The sequence below is a fragment of the Cherax quadricarinatus genome, chromosome 5 (genome assembly GCF_038502225.1).
Source record: "Cherax quadricarinatus isolate ZL_2023a chromosome 5, ASM3850222v1, whole genome shotgun sequence".
NCBI classification, from domain to species: Eukaryota; Metazoa; Arthropoda; class Malacostraca; order Decapoda; family Parastacidae; genus Cherax; species Cherax quadricarinatus.
In genome coordinates, this window is record NC_091296.1 from 9043820 (window position 1) to 9066238 (window position 22419).

At 38.9% G+C, this 22419-nt stretch overlaps 1 protein-coding gene across 10 annotated transcripts in view; it reads left to right on the forward strand.

The window, feature by feature from the left end:
• The first annotated feature begins 635 nt into the window (after positions 1–635).
• LOC128684691 (uncharacterized) overlaps positions 636–22419 on the forward strand; it is a 131307-nt gene continuing 109523 nt past the window's right edge. For 7 of the 10 annotated variants that reach the window (XR_011393956.1, XR_011393955.1, XR_011393957.1 and 4 more), the window contains exons 1-6: positions 636–697; positions 5608–5708; positions 6572–6643; positions 10056–10103; positions 16235–16286; positions 17026–17214. Coding sequence is in view for 7 of the 10 variants with exons in the window: in XM_070099815.1 (XP_069955916.1) it covers positions 5634–5708; positions 6572–6643; positions 10056–10103; positions 16235–16286; positions 17026–17214 (436 nt within the window). In the remaining 3 variants the exon portion in view is untranslated. The other 3 variants (XM_070099799.1, XM_070099804.1, XM_070099806.1) reach the window with 3 other exon arrangements.

The window sequence follows — 22419 nt, forward strand, 5'->3', positions numbered from 1 at the left end:
TTTAAAGATTCGCCGGTATTCTCCCGGCCTGGGCCTTTGCCAAGTGGTGGCCCGGCCTTGGCTCCCTGTCTAGGGAGTGTCTGAGACCTAAGTCTCCCATGGGAGGAGGCACAAGTACCCCTCATCTTTGGGACCAACTGTCCCCAGGCCTAGCCACATTCTCCGCCCTCACGGGGCTCGTAGGGAGAAGCTAGGCCTCTCTGGTTGTCCATCCCCGCCCCAAGGGGAACTAATGGGAATGACAGTCTTGTGATCTGCAAGCTTGGGCTCAGGGCTGGTGTCGATTGCCTTTAATTTGTATATTTTTTTTTTTTTAAGATTCGCCGGTATACTCCCGGCCTGAGCCTTTGCCAAGTGGTGGCGCGGCCTTGGCTCCCTGTCTAGGGAGTGACTGAGACCTAGTATACACCTACATATTGATCAATACATGTACGAATGATTAATGCTACATTATGTAAAAATTTATTCAAATATTATCATAGTTAACCCCACCAGGACCAGGACCTCAATGGAAATAAATCCGACTTTTTTCGGGGTTATTCTAGGTTCTCTACACATATGCTGCTATGTATGATAATGTATATAACAGTATTTGTGTATACCTGAATAAACTGACTTACAAAGTTAAAAAGTTAGTTCAAGCAGGTGGAGCTCTGGTGGTGACGAGAGGAACTTCTTCCCACAACACGAGAGGGAGGTTTGACACGCTCAAAATGTGCAACATCATATATTTTTGCCTCTTTTTACGATCCCCTTTGCTCATCAAGTTTTAATACTTAGTTAACATATTGCAGGCTTGTGTTTGAGTTTTCTGATTATTGTTTTAGTGAAGATTTTGTGCTTATTGATTTTTTGGGGAGGATCATTAGAATGGGTCCATCACGGGGCGTGCCACGATAATTAAGCTAATTTAGACACAGGTATATATAACTACAATTATCATACATAGTGTAAATTACCTAGGATAACCCAGAAAAGTTAGTGAATTATTTCCATTGGAGTCCTTGAATGTATTATCATTGGGGTCCGTGAATGTATTTCCAATGGGGTCCTTGACCCCTCAAGGAAGGTTTTTGACGTTGGTGAGGGGCTCTTGATCTAGGGAATTGGATCTGTGCCCCAGTTCCCTGAATTAAACCTGAATATCTTCAACATCCCCCAACAGGCACTGCATAATCCTACGGGTTTAGTACTCCCCCTAAATTATAATAATAATGGGGCCCTTGAACATATATCCATTGGGTCCTTGATGGTGATTTTATTTGGATTAATAACTCAATGTGTAAGTAACCCAAGAAAATCCAAGAAAGTCATTCAGTGTGGCTTATTTCCATTAGGGTCTATTTATTGTGTTTCCCAGTATACGACCCACAACAGTCAGCAGACATCCAGGTTACAAGTTACTGTGAGTAATTTAAAACATGATTAACCTAAGTTACTTTATTCTACTTACAACATTCAGCATATCCTGTTGAAATTCATCCTAGCCTACATGCTCTCCTGGACCCAGATCCAGGGTAAATCTCACCATTTTGTTCTGGGTGATTTGTGGTCACCCTTTCAGTTTTTTTTTTTTGTTAGAACAGAGTACCACGATGAGCAAGAATAATCTACATGACATTGTGTAAGAGCTAGACATAGGGTCCCATGAGCCTCAATAGTCAGACACTGCCTCTCTGCACTACATTATTCACTATTAATTCTTCCTTTGACACAAACATGTCAGGAGAATTGAAAATGAACAGTGTAGTAAAAAAAGCAAATACCACAACACAAGACACAGATCTCTTTTTGATATATCTTGTGTCCATATCACACTGTGTAAAAACTATGCACATAAAGGGCCCCAAAATATGGAATTCATTACCAGAAGATATTAAAGTAACCCAGTCTGAAAATCAATTTAAGACTCTTCTCAAAAGCCACTTAATCACCCTAGACTAAATGCTAATTACTCAGTACACGCTTACTCACCTATGTACTCCCACATCATAACTGAAACAATCACATTGAACCTTTTATCCATTGTTGACAGGAATGTAATTGAATCATTGTTTTCACAAAAAGCATTTTCGAATATAAATATATCTTTGTATTGTACAAATTTTGATTCATTTATAATTAATATTCTACTGTACAACTATGAAATAATTACTATCCTACTGTACAACTATGATATATTCCTTAGTATTAAGTAGACTGTAAGCCAATAATGTTAAGTTGGCCCATAATGCCTAGGCATAATAGAGGTTCTCTTTGCATTGCAACCCACTATTGTAAATACAAAATCTCAATGTACTGTTTGCAAAGACATAAAATAAATAAATAAATAAATAAATAAATAAACAGGCACAGTGTCTCTACCTTATGACCAAAAATAACCCGACCTAAGATTCCTAATGTAAATTAATTGCTGACAACAGTGGATGGGACTGGTGCATTGTTGCTTATACTCCCTGTGATTGACTGAGGCATGTCAAGTGACTCTCTGCTGACTGTTGATTGGCCCTAACACTACATTTGAGTCAAAATAAGGTTGTTATTCGTGCTAATGTCTCCCCCAAAATTTGTACAAGATGTAACAATGTTTACTGGGGTGTACCCCTCAAGGAAGGTTCCTTGACACTGGTGAAGGGTTCTTGACCTAGGAATTTGGATCTGTGTTCCAGTTCTCTGAATTAAGCCTGAATACCTTTCACATCCCCCCCACAGGTGCTGTATTATCCTATAGGTTTAGCGCTTCCTCCTTGAATATAATACTATTAGGGTTTAGATTCCTTACTTTCATTTTAAAGGAAAATAATGCCTGAGTTCTCAAAAGGATTGGATCTGGATATTACCCAAAGCATCTCTACTGATGGTGGAGTAAGGTTAAGTTATGTTAGGTTATATTAAATTAGGTTAGGTGGGTTTTGTTAGGTTTGGTTATATTTCTTACAATGTGATCAACATAAAATAACCAAATTTGATGTCAAACATTTCTAACTAGTATAATTAACCCTTAAACGGTCCAAACGTATATATATGTTTTTTCAACATCTGAAAGTATGTAAAAAAATGTAGATCTTCTTTTTTGTTTTACACTTTAAAACGTGTAAAAAAAAATTTTATCTACTTTCTTTTTTTGTTACATTTGAAAATATGTTAAAAAATGTAGATCTGCTTTTGTAGTACTACAAATTTGAACGTCGATTTGTTTGGACCGTTTAAGGGTTAAGGACCAAAATTTTCCAAGAAGCATTTGTTTACTATCGCCCTACTTGCTGCTAAATATATGAGTGAAAAGTAACTATGTATGTACTGCTATATGAAAAGGATAACGTGTAAGGAAACGTGCAACATATCCACAAGCTACAGGATCAAAAAGTTCTCTTGAACCATGGAATAGGAGCTATAATCCCCTTCCTCAACTCAAACCTGAGTACCTCCAGTTTCCCATGATTAAAATAGTACATATATAAAAAAGTTAAGGCTTTTCTTTTTTCTTTATAGAACATTGAATATGGTTTGCAAGTCAGTTGGTTTAGGTGATAGCAAGTTTATTCAGGTACAGGTACACACAAATACAGTTACAGGTGGCCTCCGCATTTGTGAGTTCCACTTTCGTGAGCTTCGAACATTTGCGAATGCCCAGCCGCCCAATCATATTTATGCTTCCTGCCACTTTGTGGCCAGAGTGTGTGTGTGTGTGATTTTGTTGGATTTGGTCCTCAGGACGAGGTTAACAAAGCCGTGAGGAAGACTGTGGAGTTAGCAAGGCTAGTTGGTGGTGAATGGTTCGAGGACATGCAGGAGGGTGAGGTGAGAGAACTGGTTGAAGAACAAGCACTGGGCCTAAATGATGAAGAGTTGGTGGCGATTGTGCAGTCAGAGAATGAGGATGAAGAAAAGGAGAGAGTTGCTGAGGCCAATCAACCTCAAGCCCTGACCCTTGAAAAACTAGGGCAAGCGATGAGAATGACATCACAGCTCAAACAATTTTTTTACGACATAGACCCATCGATGTTGAGGGCTTTGAAGGTGATGATTGACATTGATAGGTACATAATTCCCTACAAAATTCTGTTTGTAAATATGAAGAGGAAACTGTCTCAGTTGCCCATCACAATGTTCTTCACATGGAAGCTTGCCACTACTCTCATTGCTAACTCTGACTCTAGTGATGTCGATGATCCACCGCCCATTATCGGCAGTGATGCTGGCAGTGAAGAGTTAAAATCCACACACTAGACTCATCATGCCATGCAGTTACACTCAAAATATTCACCTCCATTCAACTGTCATCAGTAACTGCATAGCTATCATAACCATCATCATCATCATTGTCATCATCATCACAAGACATCAGAATTCGTCTGCCGAACCTCACGAGTGGTGTTTCGTTTGTTCATTTGTTATTAAACCATAAAATGTATGGATATACAATACATATATGTATTTTACGATGTGACTCACGAAATCGTAATGACACGATTGCAAACAAACCATACCCCGGTCAGGATTGAACCCGCGGTCAGAGAGTCTCAAAACTCCAGCCCGTCGCGTTAGCCACTAGACCAGCTAGCCACAATAAGATTCGTCCAACTAGGTATATTTCTACACCATAGGAAGGTTAGCACAGGCACCACTGTGACCACAAATGCAAGTTTTTACAGACGAATCTCCAGCTAGCGTGGCCGTGACGAACTCTAGCTCAAGTCCCTTCACTGCTGTCAACATGTGGCTAGCTGGTCTAGTGGCTAACGCGACGGGCTGGAGTTTTGAGAGACTCTGACCGTGGGTTCAATCCTGGCTGGGGTATGGTTTATTTTACGATGTTTTCGTGTGTTTTATGATTGTTCATGGTTCAATAGGTTAAGGAAGCAGTATTGTTAGGCTAAGTAAATGCTATTATTATATTTCCCTACAATATATATTTGTGCAACAGACATTCCCGAGTTTTCAACATTCACGAGGTTCTTGATCCCTTAACCCTAGCAAATGTGGAGGGCCACCTGTACATAAATTATCATATATAGCAGCATATGTGTAGATTACCTAGGATTGCCCAAAAGAGTTAGACAAAGTGACTTATATTCATTTTTTAACTTCTGTTTGGGATTCTTTGGTTCTCTTCTTTTTGGGGTTAACCTACATTTATTCTACTTAACCCTTAAACTGTCCAAATGTAGATCTATGTTCATGTGTGTAGTTCTCCAACCTTTATTTTCCCATTTGAAAGCATGTAAAAAAAACGTAGATCTACGTTCGGAGCCCCCCCGCACGTGAACGTAGATCTACATTTGGACAGTTTAAGGGTTAATGTTCCACAAGTGAAGGCATATAATATGAGTATTGAAATTGTACACATGTGTTACTGTCTGCAGATCATTCCTTAGGCACTATATGACCCTTACAGGTTTAGTGCTCCTTCCACGAATATGATAATGTAAATGTATGCTTATTTTTCCTGATACAGTATTAAAATACTCTATAGTACAATGAAATCAATTTTATCCATCTGAATGTTTCAGTATTTGTTACCAATAGTAGGAAGCATGAATGTGTAAATGTGTTATGATTTTTACTCTTCTGTTAACATGGCTCTGTTGTTTTTGCCTTCGGTAGGTCCAGTACTTGAGGTCAACTAGATAATGGATAAAGGTTCCCATAGACTGCATGAAAGAAGAAGAAAGATTGCTGAAAAATCAAAAGATAGTAAGGGAAAGGTAATTATCCTGGTAATGTAAGATGATGAAATTCACTACAGAGTAGTATTACATTTCTTTGGCTATAAATGCCAGCGATTTATTGATTCCTTTATGCTGAGTGGAAATATTTGTAGTTCTTACTGGTATGTACACAACTTTTCACCTCAAGAAGACCAGCAGTATCAGTCTTGCAGGATACAACTCTAATATTTAGTCCACTTCATTAAAAATTTTTGTTATGTAATTCAATACTGTAATTATCAATATTGGGGACAAAGTCTGTGGCTTCTTGAGGTTGCCCCTAACCATTAGGCTGTGTACATTAATAATTATAGTAAGTACTGTATCCAACTTGTAACTTTATGATTAGACTCACTTCATCTTGACCTTCATATTATTTAGTATACAGTATCTATGTCAGGGGCAAGATTTCCTTTGATTATTGAGGTGCTCCAAGACCAAAGGTTGGGCTGCATCCATGCAAATCACCCACTCATTTACATCCTACATTTAATTTTGCTTAACTTCATTAAGATGAAAGGACTATGGAAAGTATTATATGAATGAAAATGCTGGTTATATGAAAAGTGATGTAATTAGAAGTAATTGTGAAAGGAACAATACAGATGAATCTGTTTATACAGTAAACCTGGTAAACATTTGTTCAGCTTGCATTTCAGCATTTTATTTTACCATATATTCTGGTGTATCAGCTATGTTTTGTTCCTTCTGTTGACTGTTCATTGAAATTTCATTTCCTGTTGAATCCTCATTTACTAAAATTCTTTTAACCAATTTTCTCTATGTGTTGTCTTTATGATGAAAAACCTTTTTGTCTTCCATGTAATACAGAAGATATGTGATTTTATTTACTCTTTCAGTCGAAAAGGAGCACAAAGAATGAAGGAAGTATTATGCAAGAGGAGGTGCAGCGATACAAAGACAAAGAAAAAGTAAACATTTATTTTCTTAAATACAGTACATATTTTATATTCTCATAGAGACCACTCATATATCCAGAAAGCTACCCAATTATATCTTAAGAAATGATCTGAAATCCATTATAAGTATAGATGCTAATGTAACAGTGCGGTAGCTAAAGTTGTTTCTATGTTTGTACCAAATATTAGCCAGTCCTTGCTAGAGCTGCCCCATCACTTTTATGTTCTCTTTATTTCATCCATTGATTTTTTTTCTAACACCAGCTGTCTCCAATCAAGGTAGGATTACCCAGAAAATGTTCTTTTTAAATATAGTAATTAATACAGGAGGAGGGGTTACTAGCCTCTTGTTCCTGGTATTTTAGTTGCCTTTTACAACATGCATGGCTAATAGAGGAAGGATTCTTCTCTACTTCCCCATGGAGATGAAAGGAAATAATATAAGAACAAGACCTAATAAGAAAATGGAAGTAGGAAAATGTACCTGTCATCTTGCATGTTTGAGATAGAAAGAATAGACACCAGCAATCTCGCTGTTGTGTAAAACAATGACTGGTTTCCATTTCACACACATTTGACAGAACTGTAGTACCTCCCTGGGTGGTTACTGTCTACCAACCAAATATCTACTCTATTGTCACTGCTAATACAGTACAAAGGATTGAAAAAGAATATAATTTTCTCAGTTTAAATATAGAGGCATTCAGTTCTTTAGGGAAAATTAAATTTAGAGATTGCCTGACCTTCACAAAATATTTCACATTTCAGCTTCTTAACTTGATGTCCTGAATTACTGCAGTTTTGTTTACCATTTTAATTTTTGTTTTAACATTAAATAAAACAAATTAGCACTGTCTTTTCTTATAATGATCATGATAAAGTAGATTTTAATAATTACACTGGCCATCTCACACTGAGATAGGTTGACCTGATGAACAAGAAAACTCTATCACTCATTCAATCACTGTCTAGCCAAAAGTGCACTAACATTACAGTTCAGATGACCCTCCAATTTGCAACATCCCTACCACTCCTCCAGGACTCAATTTTGGCTAACCAGTTTTCTGTGAATCCTTTGTAAATACAGTGGTCCCTCGATAATCATCCGGCTCGATAATCGTCCTTTTCGGAAATCGTCGTGTTATTTTTGTCCAAACATTGGCTCGCAAATGGTCGGTTGACTCACTAATCGTCATTCGTCCTGGACGCATACTCACGGCTCTGAGCCGCGTCGCCCTCCCTTCCCAGCCAGTGTGCCATTGTTTACCAGTGAGCGACGGTCCCCTCACTTGTTCATACGAAATATTTCATAATATTCCATTCATTTTAGTGCTTGCAAGTGCTAAATAAGCTACTGACTCCAAAGAAAGCTCCTAGTGCCAAGCCTTTGGTAAAGAAGGTGAGAAATATGATTGAATTTAAGAAAAACATCATTGAACAATATGAAAGCATTATAGGTAAGGCTTGGGAGGGAGTGACTACCAGGACTTTGAACTCTGCTTGGAGAAAATTGTGGCCAGATTGTGTCCACAAGAGGGAATTTGAAGGGTTTGTGAACTCTATTGTGGCACTGGGGAGTTCCATGGGGTTGGATGCGAGTTTGGAGGATGTGGAAGAGTTGGTGGAGGACCACAACGAAGAGCTAACCACTGAGGAGCTGCAAGAGCTTCAGCAGGAACAGCAACAGATTGCAGCTCAGAATCTTGCTGCAGAGGAGGAGGAAGAGAGATGGAAGAAGGTGCCTTTTTCAGAAATTAAGGAGATTTTTTAAATGCGGGGTAGGATGGAAAGATTTATGGAGAAACATCACCCTGAGCCATATCGGCAACTTGCACAGTGACTTTGTCAATGGTCCAAGTCGGACCGAAACGTCGTTGTAAGCTTCTCTCTTTTATGTGCGGGTTATTTGTGTATTGTTCCAGTCACGGTATTGTGCCTTTTTGTTATTTATTGACAGAGTCTTGGCCCATTTTAGGGAAGTTTTAAAAAGATGCCAGAAACAGAGCTCTCTGGACAGTTTTTTTGCGAGACAGGACTCCATTGACTCTCAGGCTGGTCCTAGTGGCATTAGGAAACAGAGAAGAGAAGTAACCCCAGAAAAGGACTTGGTACCTGGGTGTTGATGGAAGGGGATTCCCCTTCCAAACAGTAACATATCCAATCTCTCTCCTCCTCCAGTCTTCCATACACTAAGAAGAATCGCCAATAAAGGTAGGTGTTATGCTGTTAATGTTTCATTCATCATGTCCCATTGTATTGTTTATGTACTACATCTATATTTCATGTAAAAAATTTTTTTGTTGTAATACTTCTGGGTGTCAGGAACGGATTAATTGTACACCTACCATCCGACTTACGACCTGCTCGACTTACGGCCACTCGGCTTACGACCGTGTTTTTTATGCCAAATTTCTGGGAAATAAACAACTATTTGTGTTGTACACAGTGTTTATCCTAAACCTTACAATATAAAATACAGTACTAACAACATAAAAGGTAAAGTAAAACATGAAATACCAAAATAAAACAATAAAATAAAGTCATTACAAAAATGTTTTGTTGATACTATTCAGTAGTAAAGTTCGACTTAAGACCATTTCGACTTACGGCCGGTTTCTCGGAACTGAACTCGGTCATAAGTCGGATGGTAGGTGTATTTACATTATTTCTTATGGGGAAAATTGATTAAAAAATCGTCTATTTCAATAATCGTCGCACTTCCAGGAACGGATTAACGACGATAAATGAGGGACCACTGTATTATCTTTCTCACATTCCAATGGCACATCAAATCATAACAACCACTATCCTCTGTTCACTCCTATCCACCATGCTTACACAAGCCTAGTGGATGTCCAAGCCCTTAGCACTCAAAACCTCCTTTACTCCCTCCCTCCCAACCTTTCCTAGGATAACCCCAACCCACCCTTCCTTCCTTCTCTTCACCCAAGAATTATATACACTCCTAGTCATCCTGTTTTATTATTATACCATATATGATTTAGATCTTCTTTCAACGTACCAGCCATATCCCACTGAGATGGGGTGGCCCTAAAGGAAAAACGAAAGTTTCTCCTTTTAAATTTAGTAATATATACAGGAGAAAGGGTTACTGGCCCCTTGCTCCAGGCATTTTAGTCTCCTCTTACGACACGCATGGCTTACGGAGGAAGAATTCTGCTCCACTTCCCCATGGAGATATTTTGTTTAATTGTCTTTTGCTGAGTTCACTATCTCCTGCCTTAATTTGTTTTCCAGTCTGTTCTTGCTTTCCTGTATATCAATTGTTTTGTAATTCAGACTTTAGTTTTTGGAAGTGAGAATATATTAGAAGTAGAATCTTGAAACTGGATTATGGTTTAAAAATTAATGTACTATATAGTATTTGTTAATTACTGTATATTTTTTTTTTTTTGTCATGCAGAGTCTACAAAATGAAGAGGGGCCCATGGTGTCCAACAGGAGGATGACGGTTAGTGTCATGTTAACCTGTAATATTGTAGAGAAATTTCTGAATGCTTTTATTCCCCTAGGCAATGTATGACCCCAGTGGACTTAGTACTTTCCTCATGAATGTAATAATAATATGTACAAATTAATTTATAGTATTCTGCATTCTTTACCGTGTGTTGTAATTGTGTAGGCTTGTGCTACACAAGCCAAGTAGTCAAATGAGTAGTATTGTACTTGGATCTGAGAAACATGTTCACATCCACTAGCAAATTCTCCACAATATAGCAGAGTAGTAGGTTGGTAGACAGCAACCACCCAGGGAAGTACTACCGTCCTGCCAGATGACTGTGAAACAGAAACCTGTAACTGTTTTGCATGATGGTAGGATTGCTGGTTTCTTTTTCTGTCTCATAAACACGCTAGATAACAGGGATATCTTGCTACTCCTACTTACACTTTGGTCACACTTCACAGACACGCACATGCATATATATATATATACATACATCTAGGTTTTTCTCCTTTTTCTAAATAGCTCTTGTTCTTCTTTATTTCTTCTATTGTCCATGGGGAAGTGGAAAAGAATCTTTCCTCCGTAAGCCATGCGTGTCGTATGAGGCGACTAAAATGCCGGGAGCAATGGGCTAGTAACCCCTTCTCCTGTAGACACTTACTAAAAAAGAGAAGAAGAAAAACTTTATAAAACTGGGATGCTTAAATGTGCGTGGATGTAGTGCGGATGACAAGAAACAGATGATTGCTGATGTTATGAATGAAAAGAAGTTGGATGTCCTGGCCCTAAGCGAAACAAAGCTGAAGGGGGTAGGAGAGTTTCAGTGGGGGGAAATAAATGGGATTAAATCTGGAGTATCTGAGAGAGTTAGAGCAAACGAAGGGGTAGCAGTAATGTTAAATGATCAGTTATGGAAGGAGAAAAGAGAATATGAATGTGTAAATTCAAGAATTATGCGTGAGCGTGTTTGATAGGAGTGAATGGAGACAAATGGTTTTTAATACTTGACGTGCTGTTGGAGTGTGAGCAAAGTAACATTTATGAAGGGATTCAGGGAAACCGGCAGGCCGGACTTGAGTCCTGGAGATGGGAAGTACAGTGCCTGCACTCTGAAGGAGGGGTGTTAATGTTGCAGTTTAAAAACTGTAGTGTAAAGCACCCTTCTGGCAAGACAGTGATGGAGCGAATGATGGTGAAAGTTTTTCTTTTTCGGGCCACCCTGCCTTGGTGGGAATCGGCCAGTGTGATAATAATAAAAAATATATATAAAGTAAAGGTTGGATGCGAGAAGTGGGTCATAATAAGCGTGTATGCACCTGGAGAAGAGAGGAATGCAGAGGAGAGAGAGAGATTTTGGGAGATGTTAAGTGAATGTATAGGAGCCTTTGAACCAAGTGAGAGAGTAATTGTGGTAGGGGACCTGAATGCTAAAGTAGGAGAAACTTTTAGAGAGGGTGTGGTAGGTAAGTTTGGGGTGCCAGGTGTAAATGATAATGGGAGCCCTTTGATTGAACTTTGTATAGAAAGGGGTTTAGTTATAGGTAATACATATTTTAAGAAAAAGAGGATAAATAAGTATACAAGATATGATGTAGGGCGAAATGACAGTAGTTTGTTGGATTATGTATTGGTAGATAAAAGACTGTTGAGTAGACTTCAGGATGTACATGTTTATAGAGGGGCCACAGATATATCAGATCACTTTCTAGTTGTAGCTACACTGAGTAAAAGGTAGATGGGATACAAGGAGAATAGAAGCATCAGGGAAGAGAGAGGTGAAGGTTTATAAACTAAAAGAGGAGGCAGTTAGGGTAAGATATAAACAGCTATTGGAGGATAGATGGGCTAATGAGAGCATAGGCAATGGGGCCGAAGAGGTATGGGGTAGGTTTAAAAATGTAGTGTTAGAGTGTTCAGCAGAAGTTTGTGGTTACAGGAAAGTGGGTGCGGGAGGGAAGAGGAGCGATTGGTGGAATGATGATGTAAAGAGAGTAGTAAGGGAGAAAAAGTTAGCATATGAGAAATTTTTACAAAGTAGAAGTGATGCAAGGAGGGAAGAGTATATGGAGAAAAAGAGAGAGGTTAAGAGAGTGGTGAAGCAATGTAAAAAGAGAGCAAATGAGAGAGTGGGTGAGATGTTATCAACAAATTTTGTTGAAAATAAGAAAAAGTTTTGGAGTGAGATTAACAAATTAAGAAAGCCTAGAGAACAAATGGATTTGTCAGTTAAAAATAGGAGAGGAGAGTTATTAAATGGAGAGTTAGAGGTATTGGGAAGATGGAGGGAATATTTTGAGGAATTGTTAAATGTTGATGAAGATAGGGAAGCTGTGATTTCGTGTATAGGGCAAGGAGGAATAACATCTTGTAGGAGTGAGGAAGAGCCAGTTGTGAGTGTGGGGGAAGTTCATGAGGCAGTAGGTAAAATGAAAGGGGGTAAGGCAGCCGGGATTGATGGGATAAAGATAGAAATGTTAAAAGCAGGTGGGGATATAGTTTTGGAGTGGTTGGTGCAATTATTTAATAAATGTATGGAAGAGGGTAAGGTACCTAGGGATTGGCAGAGAGCATGCATAGTTCCTTTGTATAAAGGCAAAGGGGATAAAAGAGAGTGCAAAAATTATAGGGGGATAAGTCTGCTGAGTATACCTGGTAAAGTGTATGGTAGTTATTATTGAAAGAATAAAGAGTAAGACGGAGAATAGGATAGCAGATGAACAAGGAGGCTTTAGGAAAGGTAGGGGGTGTGTGGACCAGGTGTTTACAGTGAAACATATAAGTGAACAGTATTTAGATAAGGCTAAAGAGGTCTTTGTGGCATTTATGGATTTGGAAAAGGCGTATGACAGGGTGGATAGGGGGGCAATGTGGCAGATGTTGCAAGTGTATGGTGTAGGAGGTAGGTTACTAAAAGCAGTGAAGAGTTTTTAGGAGGATAGTGAGGCTCAAGTTAGAGTATGTAGGAAAGAGGGAAATTATTTCCCAGTAAAAGTAGGCCTTAGACAAGGATGTGTGATGTCACCGTGGTTGTTTAATATATTTATAGATGGGGTTGTAAGAGAAGTAAATGCGAGGGTCTTGACAAGAGGCGTGGAGTTAAAAGATAATCACACACAAAGTGGGAGTTGTCACAGCTGCTCTTTGCTGATGACACTGTGCTCTTGGGAGATTCTGAAGAGAAGTTGCAGAGATTGGTGGATGAATTTGGTAGGGTGTGCAAAAGAAGAAAATTAAAGGTGAATACAGGAAAGAGTAAGGTTATGAGGATAACAAAAAGATTAGGTGATGAAAGGTTGAATATCAGATTGGAGGGAGAGAGTATGGAGGAGGTGAATGTATTCAGATATTTGGGAGTGGACGTGTCAGCGGATGGGTCTATGAAAGATGAGGTGAATCATAGAATTGATGAGGGAAAAAGAGTGAGTGGTGCACTTAGGAGTCTGTGGAGACAAAGAACTTTGTCCTTGGAGGCAAAGAGGGGAATGTATGAGAGTATAGTTTTACCAACGCTCTTATATGGGTGTGAAGCATGGGTGATGAATGTTGCAGCGAGGAGAAGGCTGGAGGCAGTGGAGATGTCATGTCTGAGGGCAATGTGTGGTGTGAATATAATTCAGAGAATTCGTAGTTTGGAAGTTAGGAGGAGGTGCGGGATTACCAAAACTGTTGTCCAGAGAGCTGAGGAAGGGTTGTTGAGGTGGTTCGGACATGTAGAGAGAATGGAGCGAAACAGAATGACTTCAAGCGTGTATCAGTCTGTAGTGGAAGGAAGGCGGGGTAGGGGTCAGCCTAGGAAAGGTTGGAGAGAGGGGGTAAAGGAGGTTTTGTGTGCGAGGGGCTTGGACTTCCAGCAGGTATGCATGAGCGTGTTTGATAGGAGTGAATGGAGACAAATGGTTTTTAATACTTGACGTGCTGTTGGAGTGTGAGCAAAGTAACATTTATGAAGGGGTTCAGGGAAACCGGCAGGCCGGACTTGAGTCCTGGAGATGGGAAGTACAGTGCCTGCACTCTGAAGGAGGGGTGTTAATGTTGCAGTTTAAAAACTGTAGTGTAAAGCACCCTTCTGGCAAGACAGTGATGGAGTGAATGATGGTGAAAGTTTTTCTTTTTCGGGCCACCCTGCCTTGGTGGGAATCAGCCAGTGTGATAGTAAATAAATAAATAAATAGCAGAGAGAAAACTAGGTGTCCATAACTTTCATTGCTTTGTTTGAGTTAGTACGTTTTTTTGTTTGTTTTTTTGTAGTTGCATAGTGTCACTTTAATTCTAATTAGATAGTGCAGCTCATTGGTAGAATATTCTGCTCATAACTGAAAGAACCAGTGTTTGATTTGTAGGAGAGTCGTGGGCAAGTCTCCTTACACCTGCTGCCCCTATTCAACCAGCAATAAATATGTACCTAGGTGTGAGTCGATGGTTGTAGGTTGCATCCTGAGGAAGATGACTGCATGTTGGCTTTAACAATCTAAAGAAAATCTAATTCTTCCCTTTCACTCTCCTCAACATAATTACGGAGTATCTTCACAGCAGCTGTTAATCGCCAAGATACTGTGCTCTGCTTGGTTTTTTACAAAGTTGATATTGGTTTTGGTGACAAGTTTTGAGGAATAGGTTTAAGAGATAATGCTCCTTCAAGGGAAGTGTGTTGTCATTGAGGGGCTCTTGATCCAAGGAAATGGAACAATCTTCCCCTTCATTGGATCAAACCTGAATGCCTTTCATTTGCAAGGTTCTATATGCCCTCTAGTGGCTTAGCACTTGCCCCTGACTGTCGGAAACAAATACAGTGATACCTCGCATATCCAGCCTGCCATTATCCGAACCTTACCATTATCCGAACAGGCCCTGGGAAAGGGCAAAATTCTAAAATTATTACCGAAACATCCGAAAAGCCATTTGGATATGGCAGAAGGCTGAATCAAACTTGGCGCTCACTTTAGTGTACTGATTGGCTACTAGGAGACATGCTCTTCGCTACCCTTGCCACCCAAAGTTCGATCCTCTGTGATATCAAGAAGGCTCATGATAAGATTATGGCACAAGTGAGTTTTCTGCCAAAAGAAAAGTGATGGCAAAGCCACAGAGCTTGGAACTCGATCATTGCGTGATGAAGTGGTACCTACAACAACATGGTAGCGGTACGATGGTTTGTGGCACAAAACTTAAAATGGCTGCGGAAAAATTCAGCAAGCAGATTGGCCTGTCAGACTTCAAGGCATCTGCAGAGACTGCAGAATCAGTGTTGCACCTGGAACATTCCGAAAGTGTCGACGACGACCCAATGCCTCCGTAGCAAGGGCAGGTGTCAAAACACTTTTGGAGTAGTATTTGGAACATCCACTGTCCACAGCCCATTTCAAAAGTTATGGTCTTGTGGTCCATGAAATCTGGGAGGCTGTTATTTGAGCCCAGATTGTCTGGTCCCACCACCAGACAATGTTGGACTCATTTTTTAAACCTTCAACGCCGTCGCCAATGGTGATATAACGGGGTACGGATGGCAATATGACAGTATGGATGCACAATGTACCCCTCATGTATCTGGAAACTGTTTCCGAACCGGTCTCAGCCCATATAGTTCGGATATAAGAGGTATCACTGTAATGACATACAGTTTTTGCAAACAAGTTCAAGTTGGGGATTACTCAAGTCTGTCATACCTAAGGTATGGGAAACCAGGTTGTGTTATTTTCTTTACTTTTAGATATTTTGAAAGTTCAATTACTGTATTTTGTCATAGTAAAATTAAATTTTTATTACACAAATAACCTGCACATAAAAGAGAGAAGCTTACGACGACGTTTTGGTCCGACTTGGACCATTTACAAAGTCACACTAACCAGAAGTGGAGCAGGACGGCTATATATAGGCAGAAAGAGGTGGTGGTAGTAGTAGTACAAGAATGGTATATACATAATACCGATAAGATGAAATTAAGACACATGTGCAACACCCGGGCATCTCTCTTTTATGTGCGGGTTATTTGTGTATCGTTCCAGTCATGGTATTGTGCCTTTTTTTGTTATAAATTTTTATTAACATTTTGCAGTTGCTGTTTACTGGAAGGGTAGTAATACAAAGATGTAACCCTTTAAGAAATTGAGTTATAATATGTTGGTGCTTTTTAATTTCAGATTCATCAGGGAATCTATTCACATGGGTGTTCTTCAGGAACTGTACACAGAGGTAAACTGATTTTGGCACAGTTCTTAATTATCTTTGCAGATTTAACACTTTTCTTAATACGTACAGTGGAACCTCGGCACGCAGCCTTAACTGGTTCCAGAAGGCTGTTCGAGTGCCGATCTGTTCGAGTACAGAACAAATTTTTTCCAACCAATTTTCTTTTTGGTTGGCTGTTATTACTAACCCTCTTAGGCCCCATGGTGACTTATTTATACAAATAATATAAAAAACGCCAAACAATATGAAGAAACATGAAGTTCTGGCAGGTCGTGTTTGTTTGATCGAGTGCTGAGCAAACAGTTGAGTACCAAGCGATTTGTTTACTGAACAAAGCATTCGAATACCGAATTGTTTGAGTACAGAGCTGTTCAAGTACAGAGGTTCCACTGTATTAATACAGTACTGTATTCTCTTGCACATCCTTTGTATACATATATTGTATGTGAACATACCTACATTAAGGATGGGACACTATAATTTTTTTTTGCCAATACCAATACTACTCAGTTTTTAGGCTGGTACTTATACCATCAAAATTAGCTGATACCCACTAATACTGGTATTGATACTAATACCATCACAATTTGCCGATACTCATGGATACTGATACTCGGTTTCAGGCTGATACAGGTACCACCAAAATTGGCCAGTATTCACCTATGTACTATGGCACAACCCTACATATATTATTGCTTATTTAGCTACTATATATTGAATACATGTTTCATTTTTATTGCAGAAATAGGTTTAAATAAAGAGACCAAAGCTCGTGCAGAAGCTAACTTGTCACGCATTCTTGAGCTGGCCAGCTATGCTTCATTAGAGAAACAGGCCAGCAAAGCCTCCCTGACAACTCACTCTCCACACCGATCTTTCCTAACCAAAAAAGTTAAAAATTTAAGTTCAAGTCCAAAGCAAAATGTTGGTGGTAAGCATTTTAAGGTTTATAATAATGTACCCTGTTTCTCTCAGAAATCACTTGGAGCATTAAGTCCAGATTGGCAGAAATTAAATCTCTTTCATAGGGATGTTTGCAAAAAATTTTATATTTGATACATGGTCATTAATAACTTCATTGTACTGTACAATTTTTTTTTTTTTTTTTTTTTTTTTTTTTTTTTTTTTTTGGTAATCCTGTATTTCATTTTTGATCATTTAATCTAATCTTGGAAAATATATCCTTCAAGAGGGGTATTTTGATGCTGGTAAAGGGCTCTTGTTCCAAACAATTGGATCTACCCTTACCTCCTTGGATTAAACTCTCTTACTTCCCATTCTCCAGGCAGTGTATGATTCTTATGGGTTTAACTCTTCACAGGAATATATGTTGTATGTATAATAATATTTTAGACCAAAAATAATGAAAATGGCTTAAGGTGAAATATTTGTATGCCTGATATGTGGTTTTGTGGCCTAAATTTGACACTAAATGTACTGCATTCTGAACATCCTAATGAGAATTAATGCACCTGAATGGAAGCTTATTGTCTGCAAAATTTTGGTCCTGGAAGACCTGTAAGTTTAGATACTGAAATTAGCTGTCTTTCTCTTATCTAAATTGTGATTTTCACAATTAACCCCTAGGGTTAAGGGCCTCTTCTTTGGGAGGGGAGCCACTCTACCCATAGGAACAGAGTGCTTGCATGACTAAGAACTCAGTATCTCTCTTAGAGTAAATGGTGGGGAGATTTTCCTGTCTTAATTTGCTAACACACATGACCAGTGATAGTGAATTATGGATATAGCTTGTAGGTATAGTAGGTAGTAGGTTGGTAGACAGCAACCACCCAGGGAGGTACTACCGTCATGCCAAGTAAGTGTAAAACGAAAGCCTGTAATTGTTTTATATTATGGTAGGATTGCTGGTGTCTTTTGTCTGTCTCATAAATATGCAAGATTACAGGTATGTCTTGCTACCTCTACTTACACTTAGGTCACACTACACATACATGTACATGTTTAGCTATACACACTCATCTGAGTTTTCTTAGATTTTATCTTAACCCTTTCAGGGTCCGTCCCGTAGATCTACGGCTTTACGTTCAGGGTCCAAACCGTAGATCTACGCCATGAGCTCAGCTCACTCTGATAAACTGTGAGTGGTACATTTGGGCCTAGATATGAGAGAATACATCTATGTGGTATGTGTGCACCACATAAAACAGATCCTGCAGCACACTGTGTATAATGAGAGAAAAAAAATGAAATCATGATTTTTCGATTAAAACAGCAACTTGGCAGTGTTTTTTCGTATGTTTTTTATAGTTGTATTTGCGATTTCTTGGTCTCATTCGATAGAATGGAAGACATATTACAGAAATAGAGATGATTTTGATTGGTTTTAGCATTGGAAATGGCTTGAAACTGAGCTCAAAGTAGCGGAAATGTTAAATTTTTGCCGATATTCAAGAGTAAACAAACGACCTCACATGTCTAATACATATCAGCTGGAGGGTCTAATATACATTCACAAATATGGTGATGATATTTATACAATTATTACAGTATTGCATAACAGTAAATCTTCTATTTTTTGGTGTGAATAAAAATTCATTATGTGAATAAAAAATCAAAATGGAATTTATTTGTAAAGCCTCAAAACATAACTAATGAACAGAGGAAATGTTAGTTTAGTGCCAGGAATGCCTACATTGTTCATTCTGGACCCTATTTTGAAATTGGAATATTTTGAATTTTGTGTTAAATTGGCCAAATTAACAATTTCCGATCACTTTATTTTGTAGTTGAAACAGTTGACTTGGCGATTTCTTGTGCTCAATCGATAGAATAGAAGTAATACTAGTGAAATAGCTAAGAATTTGGTTGATTGGAATAATGTAATTGGCCTAAAATGGGAGTCAAAGTCGGCAAAATCGCCGATTCGTAAATATCGCTGACACATCAAAATTCGCGAGAGCATAATTTCGTCAATTTTCCACCAAATTTCGTACTTTTTGTTTTATTACCTTCACAAAAAGATTCTCTACGATTTCATAAGAAAAAATAACAATTTTTTTTTTTTAAATTCTTGGACACTGGTGCGTGACTCCAGATTTGGGCCTTGGACCCTGAAAGGGTTAATAGTTCTTGTTTGTTATTACTTTTCCTTTTATATCCATGGGGAAGTGGAATTAGAATCTTTCCTCCGTAAGCCATGCATGTTGTAAAAGTCAACTAAAATGCTGGGAACAATGGGCTAGTAACCCATTTTCCTGTAATAATTACTAAAAAGAATAAGAAGAAGAAAATTTTCAAAGTGGGATGTCTGAATGTGTGTGGATGTTGTGCAAATGATAAGAAAGAGATGATTGTGGATGTTATGAATGAGAAGAAGCTGGATGTCCTGGCTTTAAGTGAAACAAAGCTGAAGGGTGTGGGAGAGTTTCAGTGGTGAGGAATAAATGGGATTAGGTCAGGGGTTTCAAATAGAGTTAGAACTAAAGAAGGAGTAGCACAAATGTTGAAGGATAAGCTATGGCAGGAAAAGAGGGAGTATAAATGTATTAATTCAAGGATTATGTGGAGTAAAATAAAGGTTGGATGTGAAAAGTGGGTTATAGTAAGCATATATGCACCTGGGGAAGAGAGAAATGTAGAGGAGAGAGTTTTTGGGAAATGTTGAGTGAATGCTTGGGGAGTTTTGAACAAAGTGTGAGAGTACTTGTGGTTGGGGATTTCAATGCTAAAGTGGGTAAAAATGTTGTGGAGGGAGTAGTAGGTAAATTTGGGGTGCCAGGGGTAAATGAAAATGGGGAGCCTTTAATTGAGTTACGTGTAGAAAGAGGTTTGGCAATAAGTAATACATATTTTATGAAAAAGAGGATAAATAAATATACAACGTATGATATAGCACGTAATGAAAGTAGTTTGTTAGATTATGTATTGGTGGATAAAAGGTTGATGGGTAGGCTTCAGGGTGTACACATTTATAGAGGGGCAACTGATATATCAGATCATTATCTAGTTGTAGTTACAGTTAGAGTAAGAGGTAGATGGGATAAGAGGAAAATGGCAACAACAAGTAAGAGGGAGGTGAAAGTGTATAAACTAAGGGAGGAGGAAGTTCGGGCGAAATATAAGCAACTATTGGCAGAAAGGTGGGCTGGTGCAATTATGAATAGTGGGGGGGTTGAAGAGGGTTGGAATAGTTTTAAAAATTCAGCAGTAGAATGTGGGGCAGAAGTTTGTGGTTATAGGAGGGTGGGTGCAGGAGGAAAGAGGAGTGATTGATGGAATGATGAAGTAAAGGGTGTGATAAAAGAGAAAAAGGTAGCTTATGAGAGGTTTTTACAAAGCAGAAGTGTTATAAGAAGAGTAGAGTATTATTTTTTTATTATCACACTGGCCGATTCCCACCAAGGCAGGGTGGCCCGAAAAAGAAAAACTTTCACCATCATTCACTCCATCACTGTCTTGCCAGAAGGGTGCTTTACACTACAGTTTTTAAACTGCAACATTAACACCCCTCCTTCAGAGTGCAGGCATTGTGCTTCCCATCTGCAGGACTCAAGTCCGGCCTGCCGGTTTCCCTGAACCCCTTCATAAATGTTACTTTGCTCACACTCCAACAGCACGTCAAGTATTAAAAACCATTTGTCTCCATTCACTCCTATCAAACACGTTCACGCATGCCTGCTGGAAGTCCAAGCCCCTCGCACACAAAACCTCCTTTACCCCCTCCCTCCAACCTTTCCTAGGCCGACCCCTACCCCGCCTTCCTTCCACTACAGACTGATACACTCTTGAAGAGTATATGGAGTATAAGAGTAGAGTATATGGAGAGTAAAAGAAAGGTGAAGAGAGTGGTGAGAGAGTGCGAAAGGAGAGCAGATGATAGTGGGAGAGGCACTGTCAAGAAATTTTAATGAAAATGAGAAAAAATTTCGGAGTTAAACAAGTTAAGAAAGCCTAGGGAACAAATGGATTTGTCAGTTAAAAACAGAGTAGGAGAGTTAGTAGATGGGAGATGGAGGTATTGGGTAGAAGGCGAGAATAGTTTGAGGAACTTTTAAATATCGACGAAGAAAGTGAGGCGGTAATTTCATGCACTGGCCAGGGAGGTATACCATCTTTTAGGAGTGAAGAAGAGCCGGATGTAAGTGTGGGGGAGATGCGTGAGGCATTACGTAGAATGAAAGGGGGTAAAGCAGCTGGAACTGACAGGATCATGACAATTGTTAAAAGCAGGGGGGGATATAGTGTTGGAGTGGTTGGTATTTTTGTTTAATAAATGTATGAAAGAGGGGAAGGTACCTAAGGATTGGCAGAGAGCATGTATAGTCCATTTATACACATGTAAAAATTCTATAATGGAATTAGTTTACTGAGTATACCAGGAAGAGTGTACGGTAGGGTTATTATTGAAAGAATTAGAGGTAAGACAGAATGTAGGATTGTGGATGAGCAAGGAGGTTTTAGAGTGGGTAGGGGATGTGTAGATCAGGTATTTACATTGAAGCATATATGTGAACAGTATTTAGATAAAGGTAGGGAAGTTTTTATTGCATTTATGGATTTAGAAAAGGCATATGATAGAGTGGATAGGGGGGCAATGTGCCAGATGTTGCAAGTATGTGGAATAGGTGGTAAGTTACTAAATGCTGTAAAGAGCTTTTATGAGGATAGTGAGGCTCAGGTTAGGGTGTGTAGAAGAGAGGGAGACTACTTGCCAGTAAAAGTAGGTCTTAGACAGGGATGTGTAATGTCACCATGATTGTTTGATGTATTTATAGATGGGGTTGTAAAAGAAGTAAATGCTAGGGTGTTCGGGAGAGGGGTGGGATTAAATTATGGGGAATCAAATACAAAATGGAAAGTGACACAGTTACTTTTTGCTGATGATACTGTGCTTATGGGCGATTCTAAAGAAAAATTGCAGAGGTTAGTGGACGAATTTGGGAGTGTGTGTAAAGGTAGAAAGTTGAAAGTGAACATAGAAAAGAGTAAGGTGATGAGGGTATCAAATGATGTAGATAAAGAAAAATTGGATATCAAATTGGGATGGAGGAGTATGGAAGAAGTGAATGTTTTCAGATATTTGGGAGTTGACATGTCAGCGGATGGATTTATGAAGGATGAAGTTAATCATAGAATTGATGAGGAAAAAAGGTGATTGGTGCGCTGAGGTATGTGT